At 46.7% G+C, this 13,327-nt stretch overlaps 1 protein-coding gene across 1 annotated transcript in view; it reads left to right on the top strand.

The window, feature by feature from the left end:
- Positions 1–13,327, top strand: part of Cph (BCL11 transcription factor chronophage) — a 60,744-nt gene that overhangs the window by 10,671 nt on the left and 36,746 nt on the right. Inside the window, exon 2 of the mRNA XM_043008314.2 lies at positions 9,258–9,701. Within this exon, the coding sequence (XP_042864248.2) occupies positions 9,258–9,701 (444 nt within the window). The remainder of the gene's footprint in view (positions 1–9,257; positions 9,702–13,327) is intronic.

Here is a 13,327-nt window from a genome sequence, read left to right on the forward strand (position 1 = left end):
GTGTTTTTTCTCCTCTTCCCTTCTCTTCTCTTCTATTTTCATCTCCCTCTCTCTCTCTTTCCTTCCTTCCTTCTTTCTATTTATATATCCTCCCTCTTTATATTTACCCGCATCCATTCTATTTGTTTACCTTTTTCTTGCCATTGTGTTTCGTCGTCTTTCCTCTCTTCCCGTTTTCTTATTGTTTCGTCCGATTCTCTTTAGAAAATAAAAAAGGAAAGTCACCAATAATAATAATAATAATAAAAAACACGAAATACCACAACACATCAAGACAACGATATAACGAATCAGAGAGAGAAAGATACAGAGAGCGAGAAGAAGAGAAAGAGAGAGAGAGAGAATTACGAGAATTAAGAAAAGAATAAAATACTTGAATCCCCCCTCCCCTCCCCCCTCCCATAGAAAACGGAGCGCGGCGAAGGAAGAATTAGGCGGTCGCGCAGAACAGCTTCTCATGAGGCACGTGGCTTGTCGGTGACGCATTGTACGCCTTCTTCATAGCCTGTCCCTCTTTTTCTTCCTCTTCGTCCTCTTCCCTTCTCCTCTTCTTCTTCTCCTCTTCGTCTTCTTCTTCTTCTTCTCTTCTTCTTCTTCTTCTTCTCTTCTTCTCCTCTTCTTCTTCTTCTTCTTTATTTTCGTCTTTTCTTCATGTTCTTCTTCTTCGTTTTGTCTTCTTCTTCTTCTTCCTCTTCTTCTTTTTCTCTTCTTCTTCTTCTTCCTTTTCTTTTGTCCCTTCATTTGCTCTTCCTCCACCTCCTTCTACATTCTCTAGCTCTTCTTCCGTTTCTCCTTTCTACTTCTCTCCCCTCCCTCATCTCCCTTCCTCATTTCCCGTCCCCTCTCATCCTCCCTCCTTCCTCATCTCCCTTCCCTCTCCCCTCCCCCCCCCCACCCCGCACGGCATACGTCGTTAATTATAGATGTTCGAAGTAAAACGGGTGTGATTAACGTGTCTAAGCTTCATGTTTAAATAATACTTAGATTAATTTATGTCCTAGTAGGGGCGAGGGATGTACACGACGCAAAGAAAACGGGAAATATACATACACGTGGTTACTTTGAATGGTCTTGTGTTTGTATTTGTGTGCGTCTGTTTGCTTGTGTGAACGTATAGGTGGGTGTGTGTGTGTGTATGTGTGTTTTCTCTCCTCTGTCTTTATTTCTCTTTCGTCTATCTATCTATTTGTCTATTTCTTTCTCTCTCTCTCTCTCTCTCTCTCTCTCTCTCTCTCTCTCTCTCTCTCTCTCTCTCTCTCTCTCTCTCTCTCTCTCTGTCTCTCTCTCTCTCTCACTCTTTCTCTCTCTATCCATCTTTTATCACCTCTCCCCTCCCACACCTACGCCCTATGGTAACAGCCTTTGATTTTTCCACTTTTATCCTCCCCCCATCCACCCCACGACCCTCCCCCCCTATCTCAACAACCCTCCCACACCCCTCCCCCATTAACCCTCCCACACACCCTCCTCCCCCCTTCCCCTCTCTCCCTCACCCCCTCCCTCACTGACAGAGAGAAAAATAAATGACAATACTGCCCTAATGTCCACAATTCAACCCTGAGATAAATGTTCCTCCGTTTGACCTCCGTTGAAGAGAAGGTTTTAGGGGTTACGTCTGGTAAGGGGGGAGGGGGAGGGGGAGAGAGGGGGAGGGAAAAAGGGAAAAAAAGGGAAGCGGGGGTGGCATGAGGGAGGCGGGGGAGGGGGAGAGGGGAGAGGGACAGGGGAGATAGGGAGACGAAAAGAGGGTGAATATTGTGAAGGTTTTCGTATGTGGGGGGGGGGGAGGGGGAGAGGGACAGATAGTGGTTGTTTAGGCCGGGCAACGGTCACCATATAGTAATCAAAACTCTCCTCCCCCACCCTATTCGCTCACCGCCCCCCCCCCCACCACCCCTCTACCACCCCGACCATCTCCCCTCTACCAACACCCACACCCACACCCAAAATGCCCAAATGAGGGGCACAAAAATCCCCCAAGCTATTGTGACACCACCCGCCCCCTCCTACCCCTCCCTCCCTACCCTCTACCTTTCCTTCCTTCCTCCCTCCCTCCCCCCCTTTACACCAAATGGCCTCGCCCTCACCGGACAACGATAGGAATTTTATTGTTACTTTTTGAAAATTGTCGAGTTTTTCATTGTCGCGTCAATTCACACAAGCTGTTGGTCCGGACGCCCGATGCCCGATGCCCGATGCCCAATGCCCGCAGGGAAAGGGGGGTGAGAAGAGGGGGATAGATTTGGGTATATTACAGATGTACGAGGTCTATTCTGTTAGTTTTATTATCTAATATATTACTTGATATATATTTATTTTTTTTTTGTTCTTTTCATCAACGATTTGGTAAATACAAAACTGTATTTATTATAGTTCCTCGTATCTTGGTTCATTCTTTAATTTTCGTTAAATTGATTTATATTAAATATTTACAGTTCAACAAACAGAAATTCAAGATTCGAAATTTCTCGCCTACGCTTCTGGCAACATTGTCTATTTATCTATCTATCTATTTATGTATCAGTCTATCTATCTATCTATCTCTATATCTATCTATCTATATCTATATCTATATCTATATCTATATATATATATATATATATATATATATATATATATATATATATATATATATATATATGTCGTAATATGTCACGGTCAAGCTAAGGACGTCCTATAAAACAATGTTGCCAAAACACACGCGCTCGTATAAACCCTAGGAAAGCACCATGTAGCCGTCCCAAAGGAGCTCTTAGAAGGACCCTATATATGTTGTTGTTGTATTTTTTTCTGTGTTGCATATTTTTTTCTGGTAATAATGTCCTGTAGTCACGAGCTCTAGACGAGATAGTGGGAAGGATAAGGGTGTTGTGATGAGGGAGGGGGGGAGGGGGTGAGGGGGTGTTTGTGGGGAGTGGGGTTAAGGGGGGAGGGGTTATTGGGGGTTTGTTAAAGAAAGATTGATAACGGGGGATTAGAAATAGATGGACGGAGATACTTAAGAAAAGGAAGGGTAGGAGGAAGAAGAAGAAGAAGAGGGTGAGGAAGAAGAAAGAAACGAAAAGGAAGAAGAAGAAGGAGAGGGTAAAAAATTAGAAGTGGAAGAGGAGGAATAGGAAGAAGAAGAAAAGACAGCGAGAGGAAATAACTAAAGAGATTAGGATAGTTACGGAGGGTAGGAAACGCGTGAATAAGGAGAGGGGAAGGAGGAGGAGGAGGAAGAGGAGGATAGGGAGGGGGGAGGGAGGGGGGAGGAGATGATGATACAATGGTCAAAGGGTTAAAGGAGAAGGATAAGGGCAAAGGGTGTGGGTGTGTGAGTGAGAGGGGAGAGGGGGGAGGGGAGGGGAGGGATGGGGAGAGAGAAAGGGGGGTTGGGGGAGGGGGGAGGGGGGAGGGGGGATAGGAAGGTCATGCAAGGAACAGGAAGTCAACTCGAAGGCAGGGCGGATGTTCACACTAAAAGGACTATCCAGTTTATTTATCTATTTTAATTTTATTTATTTGTTGTTTTGTTTGTTTGTTTGTTTGATGGGTCGTCGGTTTGCAGAGAATAAATTACGATACAAAAAGAAATAAATAGAATAAGAGAGAGAGAAAGAGAGAAAGAGAGAGAGAAAGGGAGAGAGAGAGAGAGAGAAGACACACCTCAACTAAAGACAATGCCCTTCTCCCTTTCTCTTCTCCCCTCGTTTCCCCTCACACTCCCCCCCTCCCTCCTCCTCCTCAACTCCTTTATCACCGCCTCTCCCCTCTCCCCTCCCCTCGCTCAGGCAACCTCACTCAAGCCCGCCCACACCCACACTGGACCGTGGGCGCGTGGCATGACAAGCCTGCTCAATAGAGTGTACTTACGCCCATCTATGTCAGTTGCCACCTCGTCATGAGTCCTTCCGAGAGAGGGAGAGGGGAGGGAGGGAGAGGAGGGAGGGAGGGAGGGACAAATGGGGAGGGAGGGTGGGAGGGAGGAAGGAGGAGGGAGGGAGGGACAGAAGAGGGGGGGGGCAGAAAGAGAGAGAGAGAGAGAGAGAGAGAGAGAGAGAGAGAGAGAGAGAGAATGAGAGAGAGAGAGAGAGTCAGACATAAAAGACAGACGAACATAAAGAAACACACACACACACACACACATCCGACACAAGGCGGGAAGACCTGGAATGAGAATGAGAATGAGAGAGAGAGAGAGATAGACTGCCAGTGGCACCATGCATGAAGTGAGGGAAAAGCTTATGGCACTGGCACCAGGACCGACTGATTGCGAAAGATGGCATGGCCGGGCACCCCTCGGAGAACGTGAATGCAAAGCGGCGGCGAAGGAGAGGAAGAGAGCCAGGGAGGGGGACGAGGAGGAGGAGGAGGAGGAGGAGGAGGAGGAGGAGAAGAAGCAAAAGAAGATACCCCAGAGAGCTTGCAAATGCAGTCTGTAGATTGCAATTTCCCCGCGTCCTCCCTTAACAACGCGATATCCAACTTGCACTCCACCTCAGTTATGCTTTTCCTATGCTGGCACTGTTATCTCTCTCTCTCTCTCTCTCTCTCTCTCTCTCTCTCTCTCTCTCTCTCTCTCTCTCTCTCTCTCTCTCTCTCTCTCTCTCTCTCTCTCTCTTTCTCTCTCGCCTTTCTCTCCCTTCTCTTGCTATCTAATCTGGCTATTTCATCGGTCTCATTTTATCATTATTCAATATCATCATTATTATCATTATTATCCTCCTCATCATTATCATAAGTATGATAATTCTCGATCATTATCGCTGTTAATATCGCTATTATTAGCATCGCTCATAATCGCTTTCATCACTAATCATCTTTAAAAAAAAAAAAAAAAAAAAAAAAAAAAGAATCTCGTCTAGAACGTATTCATGAAGCGGTGTCTGTGTCGCGCCCGGACACTGACCAGCACGCAAGATTCCTCTGTCATTAGCTTGAATTAACAGCTCGTGTGGGAGGAGGGAAAGGGTTAAGGGGGGTAGGGTGTGGGGGAGAGGGATAGTTGGGATTGAGGAGGAGGTAGGGGTAGGGGTAGGGGGGGGAAGAGTGAATTAAGGGTGAGGAAGGGTTAGGAGAACACGAGAGCTTGAGTGTCAGTGTGTTGGTGTAGGGTGACAATTGTTCAACACGTCATCGCAGTGGACACAACTTACTCGCTATTATTGTTTTGTTTTGCTCCTTAACGGTGTCGTCTTTCTTCCTTGCTTCTTCTCTTGCTTCCTCTCTCTCTCATTCTTTCTCTTTATCAATCTATCTATCTATCTCTATCTCTCTTTCCTTCTCTCCCCTCCCTCCTTATTCATTACATCATAGCGGCTTATCTCGCCTTCCCTCCTTCCTCTCTTTCTTCCCTTGGTCCCTCTTCTCTTCCCTTCTCTTCCCTCCTCCCTCCCTCCCTCCCCTTCCCTTCTCTCCTCCCCTCTCCCCCCATTCCCTGTGGTCACCCTCAGGCGCCCGAAGGCAAAGGACAGCCGGGAGAGAACAGGGAGTGGGGGAGACAGACTCAGGATGAATATTCAGCCGGACCAAATCACGTTATTGGCTTATCTTTATCATATATTAAATTGGCTTTGGGGTTTCTCTTGTTGCTTCGTCTTAGGTCTTTTTTTTATCCTTTTGATTTTCGTCTTCTTGCATTTTTTTTTCTTTTTTTAGTCTGTGTTTCATTCGGTTTTAAGATTCTCTCTCTCTCTCTTTCTCTCTCTCTCTCTCTCTCTCTCTCTCTCTCTCTCTCTCTCTCTCTCTCTCTCTCTCTCTCTCTCTCTCTCTCTCTCTCTCTCTCTCTCTCTCTCTCTCTCTCTCTCTCTCTCTCTTTCTCTCTCTCTTTCTCACTCTCTCTTTCTCTCCTTCTCTCTCTATCTTTATCTGTCTCTTTCTCTCCCTTCCCTTCTATCCTCCAGTCTTCCTTCCCATCTCCCATTTATTCCTTTTTTTCATCTACCCTTCGATTTCCATGTCGAAGTTGCGGTGACTTTGCGGACTACTATTGTCCCTCCCTCCTCTTCCTCTCCCTCCCCTCCCCCTCCCCTTCCCCCACCCAATGCCCCCCTCCCCTTCCTCCAATACCACGTAATTCGTCATATTTAGCCCCAGGGCATCATTTCATTGTCAACCCCTCGCGGCATCTCTCCTCCCCCCCACCCCCTACCCCCCTCTCCTCTCCTTCCAACCCCCTCCCCCCCACTAACTCCCCTCCTATCCATGTGAACTTTGTTAACGATGTATTTTCACACGGATGACCACACCTTGACACACAATGGTGGGTGAGGGTGGGTGGGTGGGTGACGGGGGGTACCTTCCGCCCTCGTCTTCTCTTCTTTTCCTTGCTTCTTCTTCTTTCTTTCTTTCTTTCTTTTTTTCTTTTTTTCCTTTTTCTCGGTTTATCATCTATCTCTTCCATCTCGTTTCCTCCTTTCATTCGGTATCTCTGCTTTCTTTTATTTCGTTATGGATCTCCCATTCCTTCCTTCTACTATCTCTTCTTCTCTTCTTCTTCCTCCTCTATCCTCCTCTTCTCTCCCTCCTCTTCCCTATCTTATTCCCCGCAACCCTTCCCATCTTCTTCCTCTTTCTCTCCACCAATTTCTCCCCCAACTTTTCCTCCACCTCTTCCACTCTTCCTCCTCCTACCATCCCTTTCTCACCCTCCCTCCTCTCTTCCTTCCTCCTTCCTCCCTCCTCTCCTCCTCTCTTCCGTCCTCCTTCCGTCCCTTTCTCACCCTTCCTCCTACTTCCACCCCGTTCCTTCCTCCTTCTCACCTTCCCCATCATCATCTCCTCCTCATTCTCCCGCTACCCCTCCCATTATCTCTCTCCCCCCCCCTCATTCTCCCCTCCAATTTCCCCTTATTATGGTACCCCCCGTGTTGGTATCTCGGAATGTGATGGTTGTTGGTATCGTCCGGATTGTATACCGTTATTAGAGCCGCTTCTATTACAGTTACTGTGTTTTTATTTTGAAATATCGTTGGTCGTGTTCATTACAGGTGGATGTTTTGTCGTTTGAATGGAGGGTAGTAAATATGTTGCTGGGCGAGAGAGTGAGTGTGAGAGAGAGTGATTGAGAGTGTGAAATTGAGAGAGAGTGTGGTATTGAGAAAGAGAGAAAGAGAGATAGATAGATAAATAGAGGGAAAGAGAGAGAGAGTGAGAGAGAGAGAGAGAGAGAGAGAGAGAGAGAGAGAGAGAGAGAGAGAGAGAGAGAGAGAGAGAGAGAAATCATTTTAAAAGTCCGTTATGTCAATTGATTTTTTTTTCAAAGAAAAGAGGGAGACAAATATTAATGATAAAGAGGGTCACCATAGATAGATAGAAAGAAAAAAAACGAATGAAATAAAAGAGAGAGAGATAAAAGAAAACATTTTCCGTGGCTGTGTTCAGCGATCGGCGGATGTTTACTGCAGATAATGTGTTTTTGACATTGACAAAGCTCCGATTTTACACCCATTGATCATTTTCGAAATCTCTGCCCTTTTCCCTTTACTCTCCCCCCCCCTCTTCCCCCCTTTCCTCCGGTTTTTTTTTATCTCTGTCTCTCTCTCTCTTTCTCTTTTCCCTCTCTTACTTTTTTCCCCTTTTACCCTTTTCCCTTTTAATTCTATTCTCTCTTTTTTGTCCCTTTCTTTTCTATCAATTATTTATAAGGAATCATATTTCATTGACTCCATTTCTCTCTCTCTCTCTATCTCTCTCTCTCTCTCTCTCTCTCTCTCTCTCTCTCTCTCTCTCTCTCTCTCTCATCCAACGTCTCTCATCTCTCCTCCTCTCTATCTCTCTCTCCCTCATCTCTCTCCCTCTCATTACTCTTCTTCCTCTCTGCTCTCACCTCTCTCGCCTTTCTAGTCTCTCCCCTCCTCTCTACTCCGCTCTCCTCCATCCTCTCCCTCCTGTCCTCCACTTCTTGATTGCTCTCCTCTCGGCGCCTCCTCGTCTCATGTTCCCTTCTCCTCTCACTCTCCTCTCCTCCTGGTCTCTCTCTCCTCTTCCTCTCTCTCTCTCCCTCTCTCCCCCTCTCCCCTCTCCCTCTCACTCCCCCGATCTCCCCTCTCTCTCTCTCTCTCTCTCTCATAAAACCGTCGTATTGTTATTTTGTAATATTCTTCTCATGTATCTTGGCATGGCAAGTAATTTATTTCCGAATATATCTGCTGTGTGTAGTTTTTTTTAATTGGATTTCATATTTGATCTTTGTTCAGATATTTCAGCTGAGATGTCAATCTTTTTTTTTCTCCTTCTTTCTTTTCTTTCTTTTTTTTTACTTATGAAAAAAATGACCACGTATTTTTTGCATCTCATTTATTCAGCGTACTTTGTTCAACGTCGTATTAATACAGCAAAAAAATTAACCGTAGCAATAAGTGGTGCATTTAGTATCACGCCCACACAACGTGAATTAGTTGTCGACGATTTCTGGCCACAGATGCTCGAAAGTTTTACAGCTGTGTTCGTTTTGTTATATACTCGTAGTCGCACAGGTGTATAACAGGTGCTTATTATTTCGGCTTCGGTACAGCCACAGAAGAGGATTAACTTATTAAGAATTTTTCGTTATTCTCTTTTTTTTATGTATCATGATGTTGTATTTCTAATTTTATTTCACTTTGCATGTCATACCGACTATGATATTTGTCTATGTGTGTGTGGGTTTTTTATTGCTATTTATTAAACGCGCGTTCGTTTTCATTGTTTTACATTTTTCTTCGTCTGTCAAGTGCGTTATCAGTGATAAGTATCAGCACACGTTTTTTTCCCGATTAATCCCCCGTTGTAGATAGGAAAGCGAATAAATATATATATATATATATATATATATATATATATATATATATTCTTATAGTTCGTAATAGTATATATATATATTAGTATAAATATTATTCATGTTTATATGTATATTTTTTTTTTCTTCTTGTTTAGTATCAGTAATACATATCAATGCATGTATCCTCTATCTATTCTTGCTCTTAATCCCATCGCTGTGTGTATCGTGTATGTGTATGTGCATCGTATATGTAAGCGTGTGTGTGTGTGTGTGTGTGTATCGTATATGTAAGCGAGTGTGTGTGTGTGTGTGTGTGTGTGTGTGTGTGTGTGTGTGTGTGTGTGTGTGTGTGTGTGTGTGTGTGTGTGTGTGTGTGTGTGTGTGTGTTTATCGTATATGTAAGCGTGTGTGTGTGTGTGTGTGTGTGTGTGTGTGTGTGTATATCGTATATGTAAGCGTGTGTGTGTGTGTGTATTCGAAGCCGCCCCTGACGTCCTCGATCTCTCCCTTACAGGCGACGGGCCGGGTGAGTGCGCGGACGTGCTGACGTGCGGAGTGTGCCAGAAGGACTTCCTCTTGGCCGACATCCTGCGCTTCATCCAACACAAGGTCCACAACTGCCAGGCGCCGACACCCCCGTGCGGAGGCCAGGACACGCCCTCGGGAGGCGTCGGCGGCGGCGGAGGAGGAGGAGGCGGAGGAGGAGGAGGCGGCGGCGGGGAGCGTGAAGACACCCCCTCGGCGCGACCGCCCTCCGCCGCCACCGCCGCGCGCGACCACAATGGCGACTTGGGATCCGAGTCGCCGTCGGACCCGTCGAGCCCCGCGCCGCCCGTCAAGGAGGAGGGCGACGACTGCAAGGCCGACGACAAACGCAAGCGCGACGACGAGGACGACGCACCAGCCAGGAAGAAGCCCCGGAGCACGCAGGACGCCGAGGCCAACACCACGGACTCTGGTGAGTACTCACTCCGTCGTGCTAAGGGGGGGGAGGGGTGGGTGGGTGGGGGGAGGGAGGGGGGAGGGAGGGGTGGGTGGGTGGGGGGAGGGGAGCACAGGTCTGGGTCTTGGGGGCGTATTTTGATAAAGGGGGGAGGGGCGGGTAATTGAGGAAATTCGTGGGTGTTTATACATACATACATATATATATATATATATATATATATATATATATATATATGTATATATATATGTATATATTATATATGTATATGATTATATATATATTATATATATATATATATATTTATATTTTAATTAATTTATTTATTTATCTGTCCATTTGTTTATTTATTTAAGTATATATATAAACATACACCGTAAGCATATATGCATGTATGTATATATTCTTACAATATCTCGCTCTTATGTCTCGAAATGCTGGTCTTGTACACGCCGTCGGGACGTTGCATTGTGGGGGGGAGGGGGGGGCGACGCCAGCAGAGGGGGTGAGGAGGAGGGGGGAGGAGGGGGAGAGCTTGGTAGAGGGAGGGAGAGGGGGGTGAGGGTAGAGGGGAGGTTATGTACATATAAGTCTCAGGGATAAAATCTTCTCCCCTCTACCCCCCTTCTCTCCCCCCCTACCCCTCACCCCCCTAGCGGCGCCATCGAAAACCAAACCGATGATGCTTGGACGATCGAAGGTTCTGGACCATAAGGCTAATTGAGGGGTCGTGTTATAAGGTCGTGCCGGTTCCTTTCCCTCCCTCCCTCCCTCCCTCCATCCATTCCATCCTCCCTCCCCCCATCCCATCCCCTCCATCTATCCTCCGTCCTTTTTTTCCCCCTCCCCTCCTTCCCTCTTTCCCCTTCCCTTCCTCTCCACTCCCTAGATCTATCCTCCGTCCTTCTCTCCCTTCCCCCCTCCCCTTCCTTCTCTCTCTTAATCTCTCTCTCTCTCTCTCTCTCTCTCTCTCTCTCTCTCTCTCTCTCTCTCTCTCTCTCTCTCTCTCTCTCTCTCTCTCTCTCTCTCTCTCCCGTGCCCTCCCTCCCCACATCCCCTACCCTTCCTGTCTCCCCGTTTATCAATGGTATCTACATCTCTTGCGGATATTTCCCTCTCTCTCTCTCTCTCTCTCTCTCTCTTTTTTCCTCCCTCTCGCCCCCCTCCCCCCCCCTACTCCCTCCTGCCGTTGGTCATTGCTTGATGGAATGCGTGAGGAAAAGGAGGAGGCTGAGGCTATGTAGGCCTATCGAAATCTAGACATTCGTCTCGTGTCTATTTTCTGGCTATGCGTCTATCTCTCATTCATTGATCTTTCTCTCTTTATCGGCATGTCTTGGCCATTTGTATTCTCAGACAACTTCTGCTCTTCCTTAATTTTCTCTTTCGTTCTGTTTTTTTTTTCCCTCTTCCTTCCTCTCTTTCTCTCTCTCTTCTTTGCTCTCTTACATTCCCTCTTTTATTCTTGCTCCCTCTTTCTCTCTGTCTCTCTCTCCTTTCCCCTCTTTCCTCCCTCTCTTTCCCTCACCCTCTTTCTCTCACTCTTTCCGTCACCTTTTTCCTCCCTCTCTTTCCCTCCCCATCTTTCCCTCCCCATCTTCCTCCCTCTCTTTCCCTCACCCTCTTTCCTCCCTCTCACATTCCCTCCCCATCTTTCCTCCCTCTTCCTCTCCCTCTCATTCCCTCCCTCCCCCTCCCTCTCTTCCTCTCTCTCTCTCTCTCTCTCTCTCTCTCTCTCTCTCTCTCTCTCTCTCTCTCTCTCTCTCTCTCTCTCTCTCTCTCTCTCTCTCTCTCGGCCTCTCCCTCGCCAGCCGTATTTCGGGTTGGTCGTGGCGCCCAGCTTCTTTTATTGGCCGCTCTTCCTGTCCACGGCAGCCCTCGGCGCCATGGGGGAAGCCGCGCATTTGTTCCTGAGGAGGAGGAGGAGGAGGAGGAGGAGGAGGAGGAGGAGGAGGAGGAGGAGGAGGAGGAGGAGGAGGAGGAGGAGGAGGAGGAGGAGGGAAGGGGGAGGAAGGGAAGGGGTAGGAGGAGGAGGGGAAGGGGGAGGAGGAGGAGGAGGAGGAGGAGGAGGAGGGGGAGGAGGAGGGGAAAGGAAGGAGTAGGAGGGGCAAGGAAGGGGGAGGAGGGAAAAGGAAGGGAGAGGAAGAGGGGAAGGGGGAGAAAGAGTATAAGAAATAGAAAAGAAGGATAGGGAAGCGGACAACGAGAAGGATGAGACACAGAATAAGAAAGGAGAACAGAAAGTGTTCTTCCTTTATTTCTTCTTCACATTCTTCTTCTTCGTTCTCATCCACCTCCCTCCTCTTCTTCTCCGCCTCTTCCCTTGCTGTCAAAGCGGGAGAGAAAAAGAAAGACAGATTTAGAGAAAAACAGAAATAAGGAACACATTTATAGTCGTTTCGAGAGAGAGAGAGAGAGAGAGAGAGAGAGAGAGAGAGAGAGAGAGAGAGAGAGAGAGAGAGAGAGAGAGAGAGAGAGAGAGAAGAGAGAGAAGAGGGAGAGGAAGAGAGGGGAAGAAGAGAAGAAGAGGGGAAGAAGAAAAAGAGGGAAAAGAGAAAGAGAAAAGGAGAAAAGAGAAAGAAAAAGAGAAAAGAAAGGAAAAGAAAGAAAAGAGAGAAAGAAAAGAGAGAAAGGAAAGAAAGGGAGAGAAAGGGAAGAAAAGAGAGAAAAAGCAAAAAAAGAAGGAGAAACATACCTATCGTTACCGTGAATTTATCGTACCCACAAAAGGTCCGAGAGGTTAGAACCACGACCCACGAACGACGAAAGGACGAGCGACGCGTGGAACAGCCGGACGACCTAGCGAGGTGGTCGTAAAGAAGGAGAGAAGGGGGCGGGGGGTGAAGGGAGGAGGGGGAAGAAAGGGGAGGGAGGGGGGTGGGTGGGTGAGAGGGTCGTTTGCGTGGTAGTGGATGGCCTGAAGTGTCCGGTCGGAACCCAGAGCCACGAGCCGTCCGCCATCTTTATTAATCCGGTCTTCGTATTCTTGTTTCTCTCTCTCTCTGTCTCTGTCTGTCTGTCTCTGTTTCTCTCTCTCTCTCTCTTTCTCTTTCTTTCTCTTTCTATCTTTCTCGCTCTCTCTCTCTCTCTCTCTCTCTCTCTCTCTCTCTCTCTCTCTCTCTCTCTCTCTCTCTCTCTCTCTCTCTCTCTCTCTCTCTTCTACTGCTTTTCGTTCTTTTGTTTTGTTTTTATTCTTGTTATTCTTCGCCGTTCTTGTACTCACGCGGATTTTTTTTTCTTTCTTTCTTTCTTTCTCCGTTTTCATTCATTCATTCATTTTTCAAAATGAAATATTTCAGCATTCTTCATTATTCTCCTTCCATCTCTCTCATTTATCATCAGTTTTATGCATTCCGCAACTGGCTCTCTGTATAACGAACGAAAAACATAAAAAAAAAACAATAATAAATAAATAAACCATGAGTGAAACACAATGCATATTCCCAACACAAAAGTCGTAATCTTGCGTTTTTCACATCGTTTCGTAGTTTTGGAAATCTTCTCCTTTTTCATTTCAACAAACCCCCTTACCCCCCCACACCCACCCTAACCCCCCCCCCTCAAAAAAAAAAGAAAAAAAATAGTGCGATGTGGTAATTCAGTGGTTTTGATTTTCTTGTAGGGCCCCTAAAAAGCTCCTT

This window comes from Penaeus japonicus, unplaced genomic scaffold, assembly GCF_977035675.1.
Source record: "Penaeus japonicus unplaced genomic scaffold, GWHDUDI00000001_assembly GWHDUDI00000016, whole genome shotgun sequence".
In the NCBI taxonomy this organism is placed as follows: domain Eukaryota; kingdom Metazoa; phylum Arthropoda; class Malacostraca; order Decapoda; family Penaeidae; genus Penaeus; species Penaeus japonicus.